At 41.2% G+C, this 13,618-nt stretch overlaps 1 protein-coding gene across 1 annotated transcript in view; it reads right to left on the bottom strand.

The window, feature by feature from the left end:
- KCMF1 (potassium channel modulatory factor 1) overlaps window positions 1-13,618 on the bottom strand; it is an 82,485-nt gene that overhangs the window by 2,163 nt on the left and 66,704 nt on the right. Inside the window, exons 4-6 of the mRNA XM_043603836.1 lie at window positions 8,124-8,225; window positions 4,789-4,963; window positions 2,425-2,707 (exon numbers count right to left, since the gene is read on the bottom strand). Coding sequence (XP_043459771.1) covers window positions 2,425-2,707; window positions 4,789-4,963; window positions 8,124-8,225 — 560 coding nt within the window. The remainder of the gene's footprint in view (window positions 1-2,424; window positions 2,708-4,788; window positions 4,964-8,123; window positions 8,226-13,618) is intronic.

The raw sequence follows: 13,618 nt of genomic DNA, 5'->3' as shown, positions 1-13,618 counted from the left end.
AGAGACATATAGCCTGAGATCCCCAACACTTTGGAGAGCATGTAATTGCAGTATTACTGGGTTTTTTTTTTTTTTTCTTTTTTAAGACGATTAAGAGTCACATGCTCTACTGACTGAGTCAGCCAGGTACCCTATAATATTATTGTTTTTATTTTTAGTAAATAACTGAGAAAATATTTCATTCCTAAAAAGTAGATAAAATCTGGTACCAGGGCTAGATCTCCTAATGTGCCAAACTTCATTTGGGATCTAGAAGTAACTGCAAAGCTTGTGAAGATCTTCAAACTGGGAGTTAGCCAGTTAGCTGACTCTATTGCCAAAAAGACTGAAATCTGACCCAAGCACTGCAACAATAATTTTCTAAAAGATCCACAATTTGGATCCCAAGGCAACGGTTTCCCCATGATGAGTTCCAGGGTGCCATGAACAGGAACTGTGCCTGGTTAAAGAGGCCAAAGATAAGGCTTGGGCCCCACATAGATCACATAAGGGCTATGTGACCAGAGACCAGGTTTTTTCTTTGGAAATATTACAGCCTTGAAGCTTTCTTCCCCTTAAAGATTCATAATGCATATTAATATAGTTAAGGTTCTAAGAAGCCCAACAATAAATGAACTACTTTTGTTAGTTAGTTTTGCCCAAAATTGTTTGTCAAGAAAAAAACCCTGAACATAAGTAACTCTACATGTTCCTTAGAATATATAAAATCCCAGGTAACGTTTTTCTGGAAATACTACCTAAGATAGATCTTACCAGTCAGGATCAAATGATACAGTGAAAGGTAGGAAAAGTGGTCTGTAAACTGTAAGATATGTGCAACGTACTGTATCAGATGACAGAAGGGGCCCTTCAAGAAGCTATGACCAGAATCCAGGAAGGCTGCTCAGAGGCTACCCACACCACGCCCTAGGAGTTGGGTGTGGTGTAGAAGAACTACAGAGAGAAAAATCCCAAATCAAGCCCACTGAGTTTCAGGCTAAAGAAAAAGAACGGGCCAAGCGTCAAGGGTGAGAAGATGTCTTTTCCAAAGATATTCATTCATTCCACCCACAGTCAGTGAGCTCTCAGTGGATATACACATTGTCAGGTCTCCTGTTGAGGTAAGTATCTAGACCTGCCAAGCTGGAAGACTACATGGCAGCAAGGGTAGCTCCATCTGTGGTTCTGCGGTTTATGTTGAAGCAACATTTTCTGGTAATCACCAAGCACAGTTCCTGTCTTTGCAGAGATAATCCCAAGGTAAATTCCCCCACCTGAAACCTCCTCCTTAGCCCCTAACAAATGAGAATAACGGGAACCATTAATTGGGCCTTTATTATATGTCAGATACTGAGCTAGACCATACATATACCAATATTCCATTTCATCCTCAAAATAATTCTCTTTCTCATGAGGCAAAACACATAGGCTGTTGATGATAAGACTGAGGTATAGAGAAGTGATCTGCCAAAAGTCTGAACTAGGTAGTGGCAAACCTGGGGCTCTAGACAGGGGTCCGCAATCATTTTTTATTCTGCATCCAAAACATATTATTTATAACTAGGCACAGGTGCCACTGTACCAACAGAGACATTTACAAGTATGATATAAATGAAATATACAGAGAACTAATATTGTCTTCTAGCATCAGTTTGGAGGTAACTGATACATTACACTGCTTTTCTCCTTCACTTCCCAGTTTTTACTTTATATTCCTCTATGCTCTCTTAAAGGCCCAGATTATTCCAGGTTCATTACCTGTTGAGCCTAAGTCTTCTCATCACTGCTCTTTCTAAAATTCCTTATGTTCTTAAAAGTCACATAAAATGCCGACAGGCTTGGGAGAAAAAGATGTTCAGTTGCTGATGGTAGTTTTCAGAAGCAGGTAGAACTCTATTCCATCCAGTAAAACCATTTACTGTATGTACTACACACAGTATTTTTTGCATTATGGTAAAAATTTTTGAAAACTGTCACTTTTGTTTGTGCCAATTTCAAGAACTTAAATCCTGCTTCTTTAGAAATTCTCAGGAGAAAACCACTATGTTGTGAAATCCTCTCCCCTACCTTTTATGTTTCACAGCTGACTGAAACTGGCAATAAAAGGAAAGCAATGTTAATCATGACAATAAAGATACCTAATATGTCCCCAGAATGTAATGAGAATGGTGTTTCAGTTGTATGGGCAAAACGGGGAAAAAATTCACATGGGATGATAATTGACTGTCAGAACGAGACCACTAGCAGTTCTGTGTTAACCACTATTCTTCACATTCTCGGGGAAATACTGAATATGCGGTTTTGCGGAGAGATCGTGAGTTTTAAGGGTCGGATCAAACACAGCCTTTAAGAACACGGACAAGGCACAAGAGAGAAAAGATCATTTCAGACCACGTGGCGCCAGCCAACCACTGCTTGTCAAAGCTGTGTGGACAGACGAGCTACCTTGTTAAAAGAAACTGGGAATTGTGGACAGTCTGCGGACTGCTTTCCGTGTTGGCGATGTTGGTCGCTGCCGTGGACTGCGTGATCGTGGTGGTGACGCCGCTCGTGTTAGCGCGCCGGGTGGCGTTGCGGGCGGTCTCCAGCTGCTGCCGCGCCGCCTGCGCGTGCTGCCGCTCCAGCTGCAGCTGCATCTGCAGCTGCTGCAACTGCGAAGCGGAAGGGCCCGAAGAGTTAAGCTGTCCTCCCGCGGACCGCCTCACTCCTGACAGCTGAGACAGCAGCTCTGCCAACGGAAACGAAGGGGGTTAATGTCTCGTTAGATGCTGCGGGGAAACAAAAGGTTGAAGGTCGCGCTTTTAGAGGAGCATTAAAAACGATGGCCAACAGGCAGGTGGGTATCCATGGCAACATAAAGTTCAGCTGGGAGCTCAGCACCTTTCCTTTTATTAAAGATTTTATTTGTAGGTCGTAATCTCTACGCTCGACGTGGGTCTTGAATTTAACAATCCCAAGACCAGGAGTCGCATGCTCTACTGACTGAGTCAGCCAGGCGCTGCCCCTCGGTACCTTTTAGAATGCCTCCTGGAGGTAGCGGCTGTTGGGCATGGAGAATGCAAATCCATGAATATTAACCCACATACAATTATTTTTAAGCAGAACATAACAGATTGCTGCTTAATGGACTAATTTAGTTATACTTTCTCTTAATATTGTAGTAAATTAAAGTGGATCATCTGCTGGCCCAATCATAATATAAACCTTCTCCATACAAGCTCCATGAAAGGAGGGGTCAAGTCTACCATTTATACTATTCCAGCTCCTAGAACAGTGCCTGGCGCATAGTAGGCCTCAAACATTTACTCAATGATTGAATGATGATCCGAATTACATCCAAGAGGCCCAGATCATTTCTATCTGTGACCCTTGCACCACTCACCTTTGCCTTGTCTCTGGTACTGTCATTTGAGAGTCCTGGAGTACCACTGGACTATCACTGGTGATGGTTCAGTAAGGCTGACTGGCTCCTGACTGTACAGCCTAGTTAGTGGCCTGTTACAATCCAGACTCTCTTCTTTCGATAAGGTTGAACTCATCAAGAGCAATGTGGACCTTTGTCCCTGAGTCCTCATCTAAGTAGGGTGCAGGAAGCACCTTGTCCCACATGGGAGAGTTCCACCTAGCTTATGTGGAATTACGTGGAATTGTCTGCCTTACTAGCAAATACTCTTTGTCGTTAAGATTCTTTAACGGGTGTTTCTGTTTTCTAGCTCACTGTTGTTTTATCCCACAGGTTCTTACACCATTCTTTCATATAGCCTACAAGTAAAATAATTTCCATCGGCAGAAAAAATTGGAAAGAATTTCTCACTTTTGAATTTTGTTTCCAGAAATGAACTTTTACAGCCTACTAACAAAGACAGTAGGTTAATATTCCCTTTGGATGAAGAAGTACTTTTTAAAATCCCCAAAACTCAGTTCACAGGGTTTATTGCACATCCAAATGCCCAAAGCACATTTGGAATTTAGAGGTTATATCTGTAGGTCTGTACATTTTAAAGAACATTGTATGAGTAAAACTGTTCCTAGTTTGTACCACAGATCCACACTTACCAGCGTCCCAGGGTGTTCTGCAAGGTGCATCACGATTTTCAGGCACATATTCACCATGCGCACACATTTCAGAACTTGTACAGGCTTCCCAGAGTCTTACCTTAGCCTGTCTGTGTTTCGTGCATCTTACAGTCTCAGGCTACTATGATTTCTGACATTGTATTTTCACCTCCAACCTCTTTGCTCTGCTGCTGGCTTCCCAGGTTGGTCATGTACTAAGCCCAGAGGACTTGGCTATGAACTACATATTCAAATGTTGTCATTTTTTAAATAAGATTTTCTCAAGCTACCGAAACACATACTTTCCAGTATGTTCCCTAAGAGTATAGTTCTCAAATCAAGGCAAGAACAGAGAAACTCCTACTTTACTTTCTTCTATGAGAAGAGCTTAATTCTCTAGTCTTGTCAATTAGTTTTATTATCTGTGTGTTTGGGGGGTTGAACCATGGAACTCTGAAAGTCTTCCGACTCTGAAATCTTTGATCATTTTCTTGGGTTTCAATACAGGCCACAAATAGAACCCAGAGCCATTTCTTAGTATTTTCTGCTCTAAGTGCTTAAAGAAATGTTAGAATGATATGAACTACTTTATGTTGCCCACTTTTAAAATATTTCATACTAATAAAATTCGGGGAAGTTCTGTGAAGGAATGTAGGAGCATGATGAGAGACTAAAACCACAAATTCCACCAAAACATTTTAAAGGAAGGCCCCCTCCCTGGCCATTTCCTTTATTAATGGGAAACTAACTTACCAGCTATAGGATCCATGGCCTCCCTATTGCTTGGAGAATATGAACTCTGAGAGGAAGAAAGTCCACCAGTAGAACTGCTAGTAAAGTGCATGTTTGATCTACGAGCACGAGGACCTCCTAGTCCCCGGCCAGGGTGAAACATTCTACGTACATGTCGAACACCACTCGATTCATCGTAACTCCAAAGTTAAGAAAAGAACCCAAGTATTTCACAGAAAGAAAAAAAAAAAAAATCACTCGAGCCCCTGTTAGACAGACATGCAGATTTCCTAAATTGTAAGCATTTAAAAATAGCACATTTCATTTAGAATGCAAACATCACAACTATATCTACAAGGGCTATTAACGCTAAAAAAAAGACACTCAAATATAAAGCAACATGTGAGTGAGTGTGTGTGTGTGTGTGTGTGTGTGTGTGTGTGTGTGTGTGTGTTTTTCAAAGGGAAAAATGTTTTTCCAGATAGGAACAAATTTCTTCCTAGCCTCCAGCGACAATAACCGGGTGGGGTAAAGGGCACCATTGGGTCAGACTCCCAAGATAAGGCATCGCCTTACCCTGACCTCAGGGCTGAATTTCATATATGTTCATACTGAAGTAACCAAAATTAATAAGCATCAATTTTTTTTATCTGAGGGGAGCTATGCTAATCAAGTCTCAATTATCATCTGGAATAGAAAAGAACAGTATGAGCAGTTTTATTTACATTTTTACAGTTTTTTAGGTTTTATTTATTTAAGTAATCTCTACACCTAACATGGGGCTCGAACTCACCAACCTGAGATCAAGAGTTGCATGCTCTCTGACTGAGCCAGCCAGGTGCCCCCTGCATGAATAATTTAAATTCAGGAATAAAAGACTCCTTTTGGTTATTAGTTTTAATCTGTCTTCAAGTTGTTTTTTAATGCTGCTGCTAAACTGAAAACTAGATTTGAATTTTTTAATAGCAGTGGACAGAGAGAGAGTAACACCACATTTATCAAGAGGTCAAATTCCGAGGGGTGCCTGGCTGGCTGTCAGAAGAAATTACTTAAAAAAAAACAAAACAAAACAAAAGTCAAAGCTAGCAGCCTAACCCACCTTCTACAGCTGACTCGAAGTAAAGAAGGTCCTGAACAGCAAATAGCCGCCCAAACTCATGAAGACAACCTTGTGTTTCCACACAGGCAAATGTATGGGTAAAGCACAGCCAAAGAGACTTTTCTTTCAAAGCAGTACACGGAACAGCTATATGGTACAGAATGACTTTTTTAAAAAAATGTTTATTGAAAATATTTTTGAGAGAGCCAGAGGGAGAGCGCAAGAAGGTGAGAGGCAGAGAGGGAGTGGGGGACAGAGGATCTCAAGTGGGCTCTATGCTGACAGCAGAAAGCCTGATGTGGGGCTCAGACTCATGAATCGTGACATCATGACCTGATCCAAAGTCAGGACACCTAACCGACTAAGCCACCCAGGCGCCCTGGTGCAGAATAACTTTGCTGGCTTCCCAGTTTTCAGCCGATGATTTTGGAGTGATTTAAGGATAGGATGAGTGATTACTGAAGCCCTCAGGTGCCATTATAATGTGTACTGTTTCATCATGGTATTCATGATAATGGCTTAGGTTTTACAGGAAGTAATGTTATGATCACCATATTTTGTTTTTAAAAAAGCATCTAGGTGTAAAAAGTACACTTTAGAAAGGTTCCATCTAAACAGAAAAAAAAAAAATTCTGGTGCCTATGAGGTTCGGAGAGAAGCTCTTCCCTCATGACAAAGTCACCACACAGAATCACTTGAAGTACCTGAAAAATCAGTATATTTCCAGGATAACTGCAATGTCAACATTTTGTTTTCCAGAGCTTAATGGCAATACTGGTTAGGAATCTAAAATGTAACATATGCCTTCTCCTATTTTTATTTTGCATAATTTAATGTTCTCTTGATAACCAGGGACTTATAAAAATCTCACAAAAATGGATGTAGGTGACACGGGACATTCTACTGAATGGATACTAATTTCATTACAGGACCCCGAACTTGCTGAAAAAGTTCAGGATTCAGGATAACAGCCTGGCTTGCGATTACTTGCCTAGCTTCTCCATGAAGATGGTGCAGAACAGGGATCAAGCATAACCGTATTGCTCCGTATTGTTGTAAGATTCTTTCATATAAAATGTGAAGTGACTCAAAGACTTAAGTATTCTTGGCCCATTCAGGTTTTCTTATTCTCTTCAAGAAAAAAACAAAAAAAATCACAACTTTCTTCATTATGCTTTCATGTCCTCAGCACTTAGGAGAGAGGAAAAGTGGTGTCATCTGTTCCTCTGTCCTTGACTGGCTCAGGTCTGGCTGACATTCTCATTTCTTAGGTTGGCTCCATATCTTTGTATTCGCTTTTGTTTTCTTTTATTCCCCTAACTCCGAAGGGCCATGCTGCCAATTAGAACATTGGGAACTGTGAGCAAGGGATGGGAGCTGGGGGACAAGAAAACCGTCAAGCCAGTTTCTTCCTCAGTAGGACTATGGCTGGATTATGGTTGCCGGGAGGCAATCAAAGAAATCAGAATAAAGTCTGGCAAAGAGGAAAGTCGTGATTAGCTCTTGAACCACTTCAAACTGCAATGAATACTGAAACCTTTACATGAAAATGGACCCCTGAGTTAATAGGTGACAGTTTTCGAAACACAATTCATAACTTGAGACGAGAAGCACACAGCGCACAAAATTAATTACTCCGGCGGGCCGTTCATCTCTTGAAGATCACAGGGAACATCACCAGCAACTGCTGAGAGACAGACTTGCGAAGGGGAAGCAGAAAGGAAAGCGGGAAAGGACTTCGGAGCTGGCCGTGAACTGATGCGATCCTACTCAGAGACTGGGCGGGGAATGGCAGTCTCTGGAGAAAGGGGCTCCCAAGGGAGAGGAGCCCCGGCATGCACTCCTGCTCATCATCCCCCACTAGAATGGGGTACGGCAACAGAGGACACAGAGGGGAAGCACATAAATTCTCCTTGTACTCAACTAGATTTTAATTCGGATTAGTGTTTTCCTCTTTTGTATGAAAACACCCTGCTGAAGACTTATCACCTGGGCAAACGGTCTTAAGGGAATCTGACCGAAACGAAGTGAAGATGACGAGCAAGGCGGCTTTCAGTGAGTGTTGTTCATGTGACGGGCACAGCATGTAACAAGAGAAATAAATTGCATCTCAACACCAAGTCACTTTTAGGAAAGGTCAAATAAACTCAAATAATTTGGAAGTTAGTTTATCTCTTTGGGTATATTGTCCTTAAAAATAATCAAAATGACAAACATTACAAACAACTCTATCCCTTCTTGCCTCTTAAAAGGATATTAAATCTCTAGGGGCTCTGTGTTCAAGTGTAAGATGAGCTGCAAAGTCATCCGTGACATGATTAGGATCGCCTCCAGGTAATGCTGCACATATTGGACAAATCTGAAATGAAAGTAAAGAAAGCAGATTTAATAGATGGATATTGATCAGACATCGTGTTGGATGAATATTTTACTATAACTGAGTTTTAACCAGGCAACAACACAGTAGAGATCCTGAACTAGTGAACAGCAACGGAGGCCTGAATATGAACTACGGCACATCCACGCTGTTACTTACAACTCCGACAGATAACCTCTCAGGGTCAGACACAACAGTTCTAGACAAACAGCTCAAACTTGAGCTCTGGTAAAGCCTTCTAACAGCCTGGCCGATTCATTTGCATGGTCTGACAGAACACTTTCCATAAAAAAAAATTTGTTTAAAGATGTGCTATTTAATTAGTGCACATTCACATCTGACTAAGTTTGGTCTTGAATGGTAAAGACGGAGACATAAGCCTCCCCAAAGTAAGCTAGATTTGAGGGCCAATCTCCAAATACGACAGCAAAGCTCTTATTAAAATACAACTATACAAGCTCATATATTAAGACAGTGATTACTGGTAATGTGCAAATATGCTCTATAAATTCATGAATAGGACTTCCAAGGGAAAACGGGGATGGGAGCCCATTTTTAGAACTCTATCTTTCAGAGGAATGGGAGGCAGAACAAAAGCTTGTTCAGGTTAAGGTCAAGGAGTAGAAGACCAACTTCTTGTGCACCTTAGGGCAAGGGACAGGAGAAAGGAATAAAGTGTGTGTGCACACGCAGAGCTCAGGGGAGCCTTCAGAGGCTGGAAATGTGGTTTCTGAAGCGGTAGGTTAGAGAGGAGTGGTGACACAGGAAGAAGAGGGGTAGGATCAAGAGAAAGGAACTTTGAGAGGAAAGGCCCCTTCTCTTCCAGAAATCCAAATGGGTAAATGATGGTCTAGGAGTGGAAGCCAAGCCTTGAGGTGTAAAGAACTTGAGAGCTAAAGAACAGAACCAAACAGAAAGGTCTGATGCAAAGGGGCACAGCCCAAGGGAGCCCCAGGAAATGTACAAAGCTTTAGGCTTGTGTCTCTCTAGGGAGAAAAGAACTAAGGCTAGGATATGTGATTTACGTTGCCAATACACGTGTTGTATCTCTGAATTCTTTCACCTGGAGTAAAATTCAGGCACTCGGTTGACCTTGCTGCCTGCCTGTGGTGGTGTAAAAGAGATGAAGAGGCAGGTGCAAAGCGAGACCTGGAAGGCCAATACTGGGATACAGACGGGAAAACAAACTATCTGATCCCCAGAGCCTATGCCAACGCAAATCACCATCTTCTCAGGACTAGAAAGCACAAGTCCCCTGAAAGTCTGATTTGATTCCAGTTCCTCTTATGCCCATTCAGCTGTTCTGATTATATCTGCTTCAGGAGTCTGAGAAACATCCTTAAGAAACCCTAAAGATGCTCATGAGAAATAACACTTAAGCAGGACAGTGTGCAAAAGAAGGGAGGTCACATAGGAACGTGCCTGCAAAGAAATCAAGAAAGCACTGGATACACATGTGCATGCCTTTCTTAGAAGATGCCACAGAGGTGTTCAGATATTTTTTCCTCTGTCAGAGAGAAGAGCAATTGTATCTGTTCATAAATTTAGATTATCAACTCTCTTTCCCAGGAATTTGGGTTCTACTGTCTGTGTCATTCCTGTACTATGATACTGCCAGGCAGTGTCCGCTGTACTTATTTCACTTTTTGTGTGCTTCTGTCTTGCCTAGCTAGATTGTCAACGGTTTTGAGAAATGCAGGGCAGTGTGATTTGGTTGTTGTTTGGGAACCGTGACCAGACTTCCTTAGAACAAAAAGACCAACAGGTTTGGAGAAGCAGAAACAACCTCCAGTTTAACAAATCAAACAAACAAGCCAGCTTAGATATTTTTGAGTCCCTCAATTTTGCAACAATTTAACAGGTGCTGGACAATGCAGAGCTTTATTACAATGCGACAAGATTACAAGTGTTAAGATTTTTATCCACAGAAAAAATAACCAGTAAGAGGAAAAGGCACCTTCCTTCTAAGATATTTGCTTTAGACTGGCCTTTGGCTAAGGTCTATGCACAACTCGAACTGCACAAAAGATAACTGTAGAAGTTTCAGTACTTTGAGGATACACGCCAATGTTCTTAGATGAGAGAAGTATCCTTGAGAATATGCATTCCCGGAAGGAAGACAAAATGGGAAAGTACAGATATCAAATGTACTAAGAATGCCCTAACAGGACCGACAACCTCCTATACCCTAGAAAAGCACCTTCGAGATGGGGATGTAGACTAGTGCTTAGTTTTGAGTGTGTCTTTACTTCCACACACCCAGTATCTTGCAGAGGACAGAAAAATTCCACACAAAAGATACGCTGTTAACCCTAAACTTACGAGTCTGTCAACATTAATATTTATCATGCTTCGACTGCCACATGATATAGTAACATCTATTACTTGAACAAGCAAATTCCATGTAACACATTATCTTAACGCAATGACAACTTGCCAGCGTTCAGGCATATTGAACTGGCATAAGTCAGTGTTTCCTGAAATTGGCTGAGGATATAATTCATCCAGAATATTTGGTAAAAACACAGTTCTCTAGGCCCCTGCCTGGAAACTGATTCTAGGAGATTTGAAAATCTACATTTTTTACAAGGGTCCCAATTATCTTATAATTAGGTAAGTTTGGTAAATACAGCTTAAATATACAACGGTATTTAAAAATAATAAATATCCTGAGGAATGAAACATGAAATGTTGTATTTACTATCCCCTGGCTCAAATTCTTTCTTTCTTTCTTTCTTTCTTTTTTTTTTTTTTAGTGTTTTTATTTTTGAGAGAGAGACAGAGTACAAGTGGGGGAGGTGCAGAGAGAGAGGGAGACACAAAAACAACCACAGAGGGGTTAAGTTCTCATGATGTAGTGAGCTCTTCTCCATTTTTTTTTTTTTTTTTTTTTTTTGGATAGGCTTCATTACAAGTTTCTTGGCCATTTTGTTCACTGTTCCAGAAAATGCATTTTAAAAAACTGTCTATCTGATCTAGTATATAACCTGGCTTGAACTGAAGCTACTAGACCACAGCACTACAGAGAGATCAGTCTTGCACCAAAATCATTCAGCAGATGCTGAGAGCTAGGCTGGTTCTTTACCATGAGGCTGACCCACTTTGGAGCGTCATCCTCTCAGACCACTTGAAACTGCCCTTGAACTCAGATTCTGGGACACTAAGCTTCTTGTTAACAGCAAACACTTTTTTTAAAGTTTATTTATTTACTGAGAGAGAAACACAGAGAATGAGCGGGGGGGTTGTTGAGAGGGAGGGAGAGACTCCCAAGCAGGCTCATCGGTGCAGAGCCCGACCTGGGGCTCAACGCCACGAATTGTGAGATCATGACCTGAGCTGAGATCAAGAGTCAGATGCTTAACTGACTGAGCCACCCAGGCGCCCTGTAGCAGCAAACACTTTATGTGAAATAACTGGTTTGGCAATTGGTATTTCTTGACTAGGTTTCTGAAACTTGATAAACTCATTTATTTCATTTATCTGATTAATTTTAGATCTCTGAGAAATATGTTCCTTTTGAGTAACTGCTCAAAAGCTGTGATTTCCCTATATCATCTTCTATTGTTACTTTCTAGTAACACACCAAATGTTTGATGCGTCGTTTGTCTGGCAGGCAGCACAGCTTCTTTGTAGTTCATTTTTTGGACCCTTTTTAAAAAAGATTCATTTTCATCCACATAATCATTATGATTAGGTTCATCGTGTCACAAAAGGACTACAGAATCACTCAAATCCTACCATCCTTCCATTCCCAAGTAAAAGCCCGGGTGGCATGATGGTGGAGAAAGTAACATTATTCCTCTGTACAAATGTCAAACCTCTTTATTATCCACCAAACCAAGTGGACAAATGTTCTCGTTTTAATGGTTCTCTAGTATCTGGCCATACTCACCTGATTCCATTTTATTTCCCATTATTTCCCACAACAATCAATACCTTACCATCCCTTCTACCTACTATGTTTCTTTCTCAATACCACATCTTAGTTCATGTTGTCTCTTCCCTCTGAATAATGCCTTTACCTTCCCATTCTGTCCACTTTTTGAAATCATACCCATTTTTTCAAGGCCTACATGAAGTCCCAAAGCCCTCTGACTCCTTCCTGTGTTATTCTCCAATTGTGTCAAATAAGCTAGTTTGCTCTTCAGATGGGCCACAAAGTCTGTGTGGGTTGAGGCCACATGTTTTACAGTTGTTATGCTGAGAGCCACTGTGCCTTACTCCAAGAATTCAGAGGCCTCACAAAGCACTTCACACTTTACGTACTAAACGTAATGTTCTTGGTTAATACTTGGGGAGATACGTTCAGAAGTCACGAACATTTATCTAGAGAAAGGCCACTAAAATCTCCCTTTCCAACTTGTCCTAAATAATTGACCCAGGAATGATCTGGAACAGAGAATCTTCTGACATTATCCTCTGAGGGCAAAGAAGGGAAGGTAAAGTGAATGTTGTGTTCCCCTCACCCTCTTCCTATTTATAACTAACGACTCAATTTCTCTCAGGCACCCACACATTTTCTCACATAAAGCCGTTCTGCAGCCCCCCACCTTCCTGTTACTTTGCTTTCTGTCCAGTCATTACATGAACATTCCTTCTCCTTGTTCCTTTTTTCTACTACAGCTGTGGGTCAAGTTATGAAGTGAATCACGGTTAAGAAGATTAAAGGTATTACTCTTGTATCTGAGGAGTTACAGGTTCTGGAGCAAAATCACAATGCAGTGAAGAATAACTGCCACAGCTCTACTGCCTTCAGAAAAGCTGCTTATTTACTTGTGTTCGGTGAGTTTGTGCACCCCCCACATCATAAGCACAACAAAGATAAAAACACAATTCCAAGTCAAATAATTTTCCTTTGTTAATATTATACCAACTTTCTTTCTTTTTTTAATAAATGGGGAGGAGAGAAAGTTCTTTTTTCTTTTTTTTTTAATGTTTATTTATTTTGAGAGAAAGAGAGAGTGTGAGTGGGAGAGGGACAGAGAGAGGAAGAGAGAGAATCCCAATCAGGCTCTGTGCTGACAGTGCAGACTCCGACGTGGGCCCCAATCCCACGAACTGTGAGATTATGACCTGAGCTGAAATCCAGAGTCAGACACTTAACTGACTGAGCCACCCAGGTGCCCCTCTACTAACTTTCTAATACAAGATTACATAGGCTTTTCCTAAGCTAGCTTCGAAATCAAAATTCACCACATGATGTGTTCTGCCAACCTCGTACTTATTTATTGTGCTCTGAGTTTCAAGCTAGGTGTCCAAAGGACATTTACAAAAATAGCTTCTTTTTAAGTTGGTGTTTTCTTGGCACAAAAACAGACACATAGACCAATGGAATAGAATAGAAACCCCAGAACTAGACCCACAAATGTATGGCC

This window comes from Prionailurus bengalensis, chromosome A3, assembly GCF_016509475.1.
Source record: "Prionailurus bengalensis isolate Pbe53 chromosome A3, Fcat_Pben_1.1_paternal_pri, whole genome shotgun sequence".
Taxonomy (NCBI): domain Eukaryota; kingdom Metazoa; phylum Chordata; class Mammalia; order Carnivora; family Felidae; genus Prionailurus; species Prionailurus bengalensis.
The sequence above is the reverse complement of the archived record's forward strand: the minus strand, read 5'-3'. Positions and strand labels throughout refer to the sequence as shown.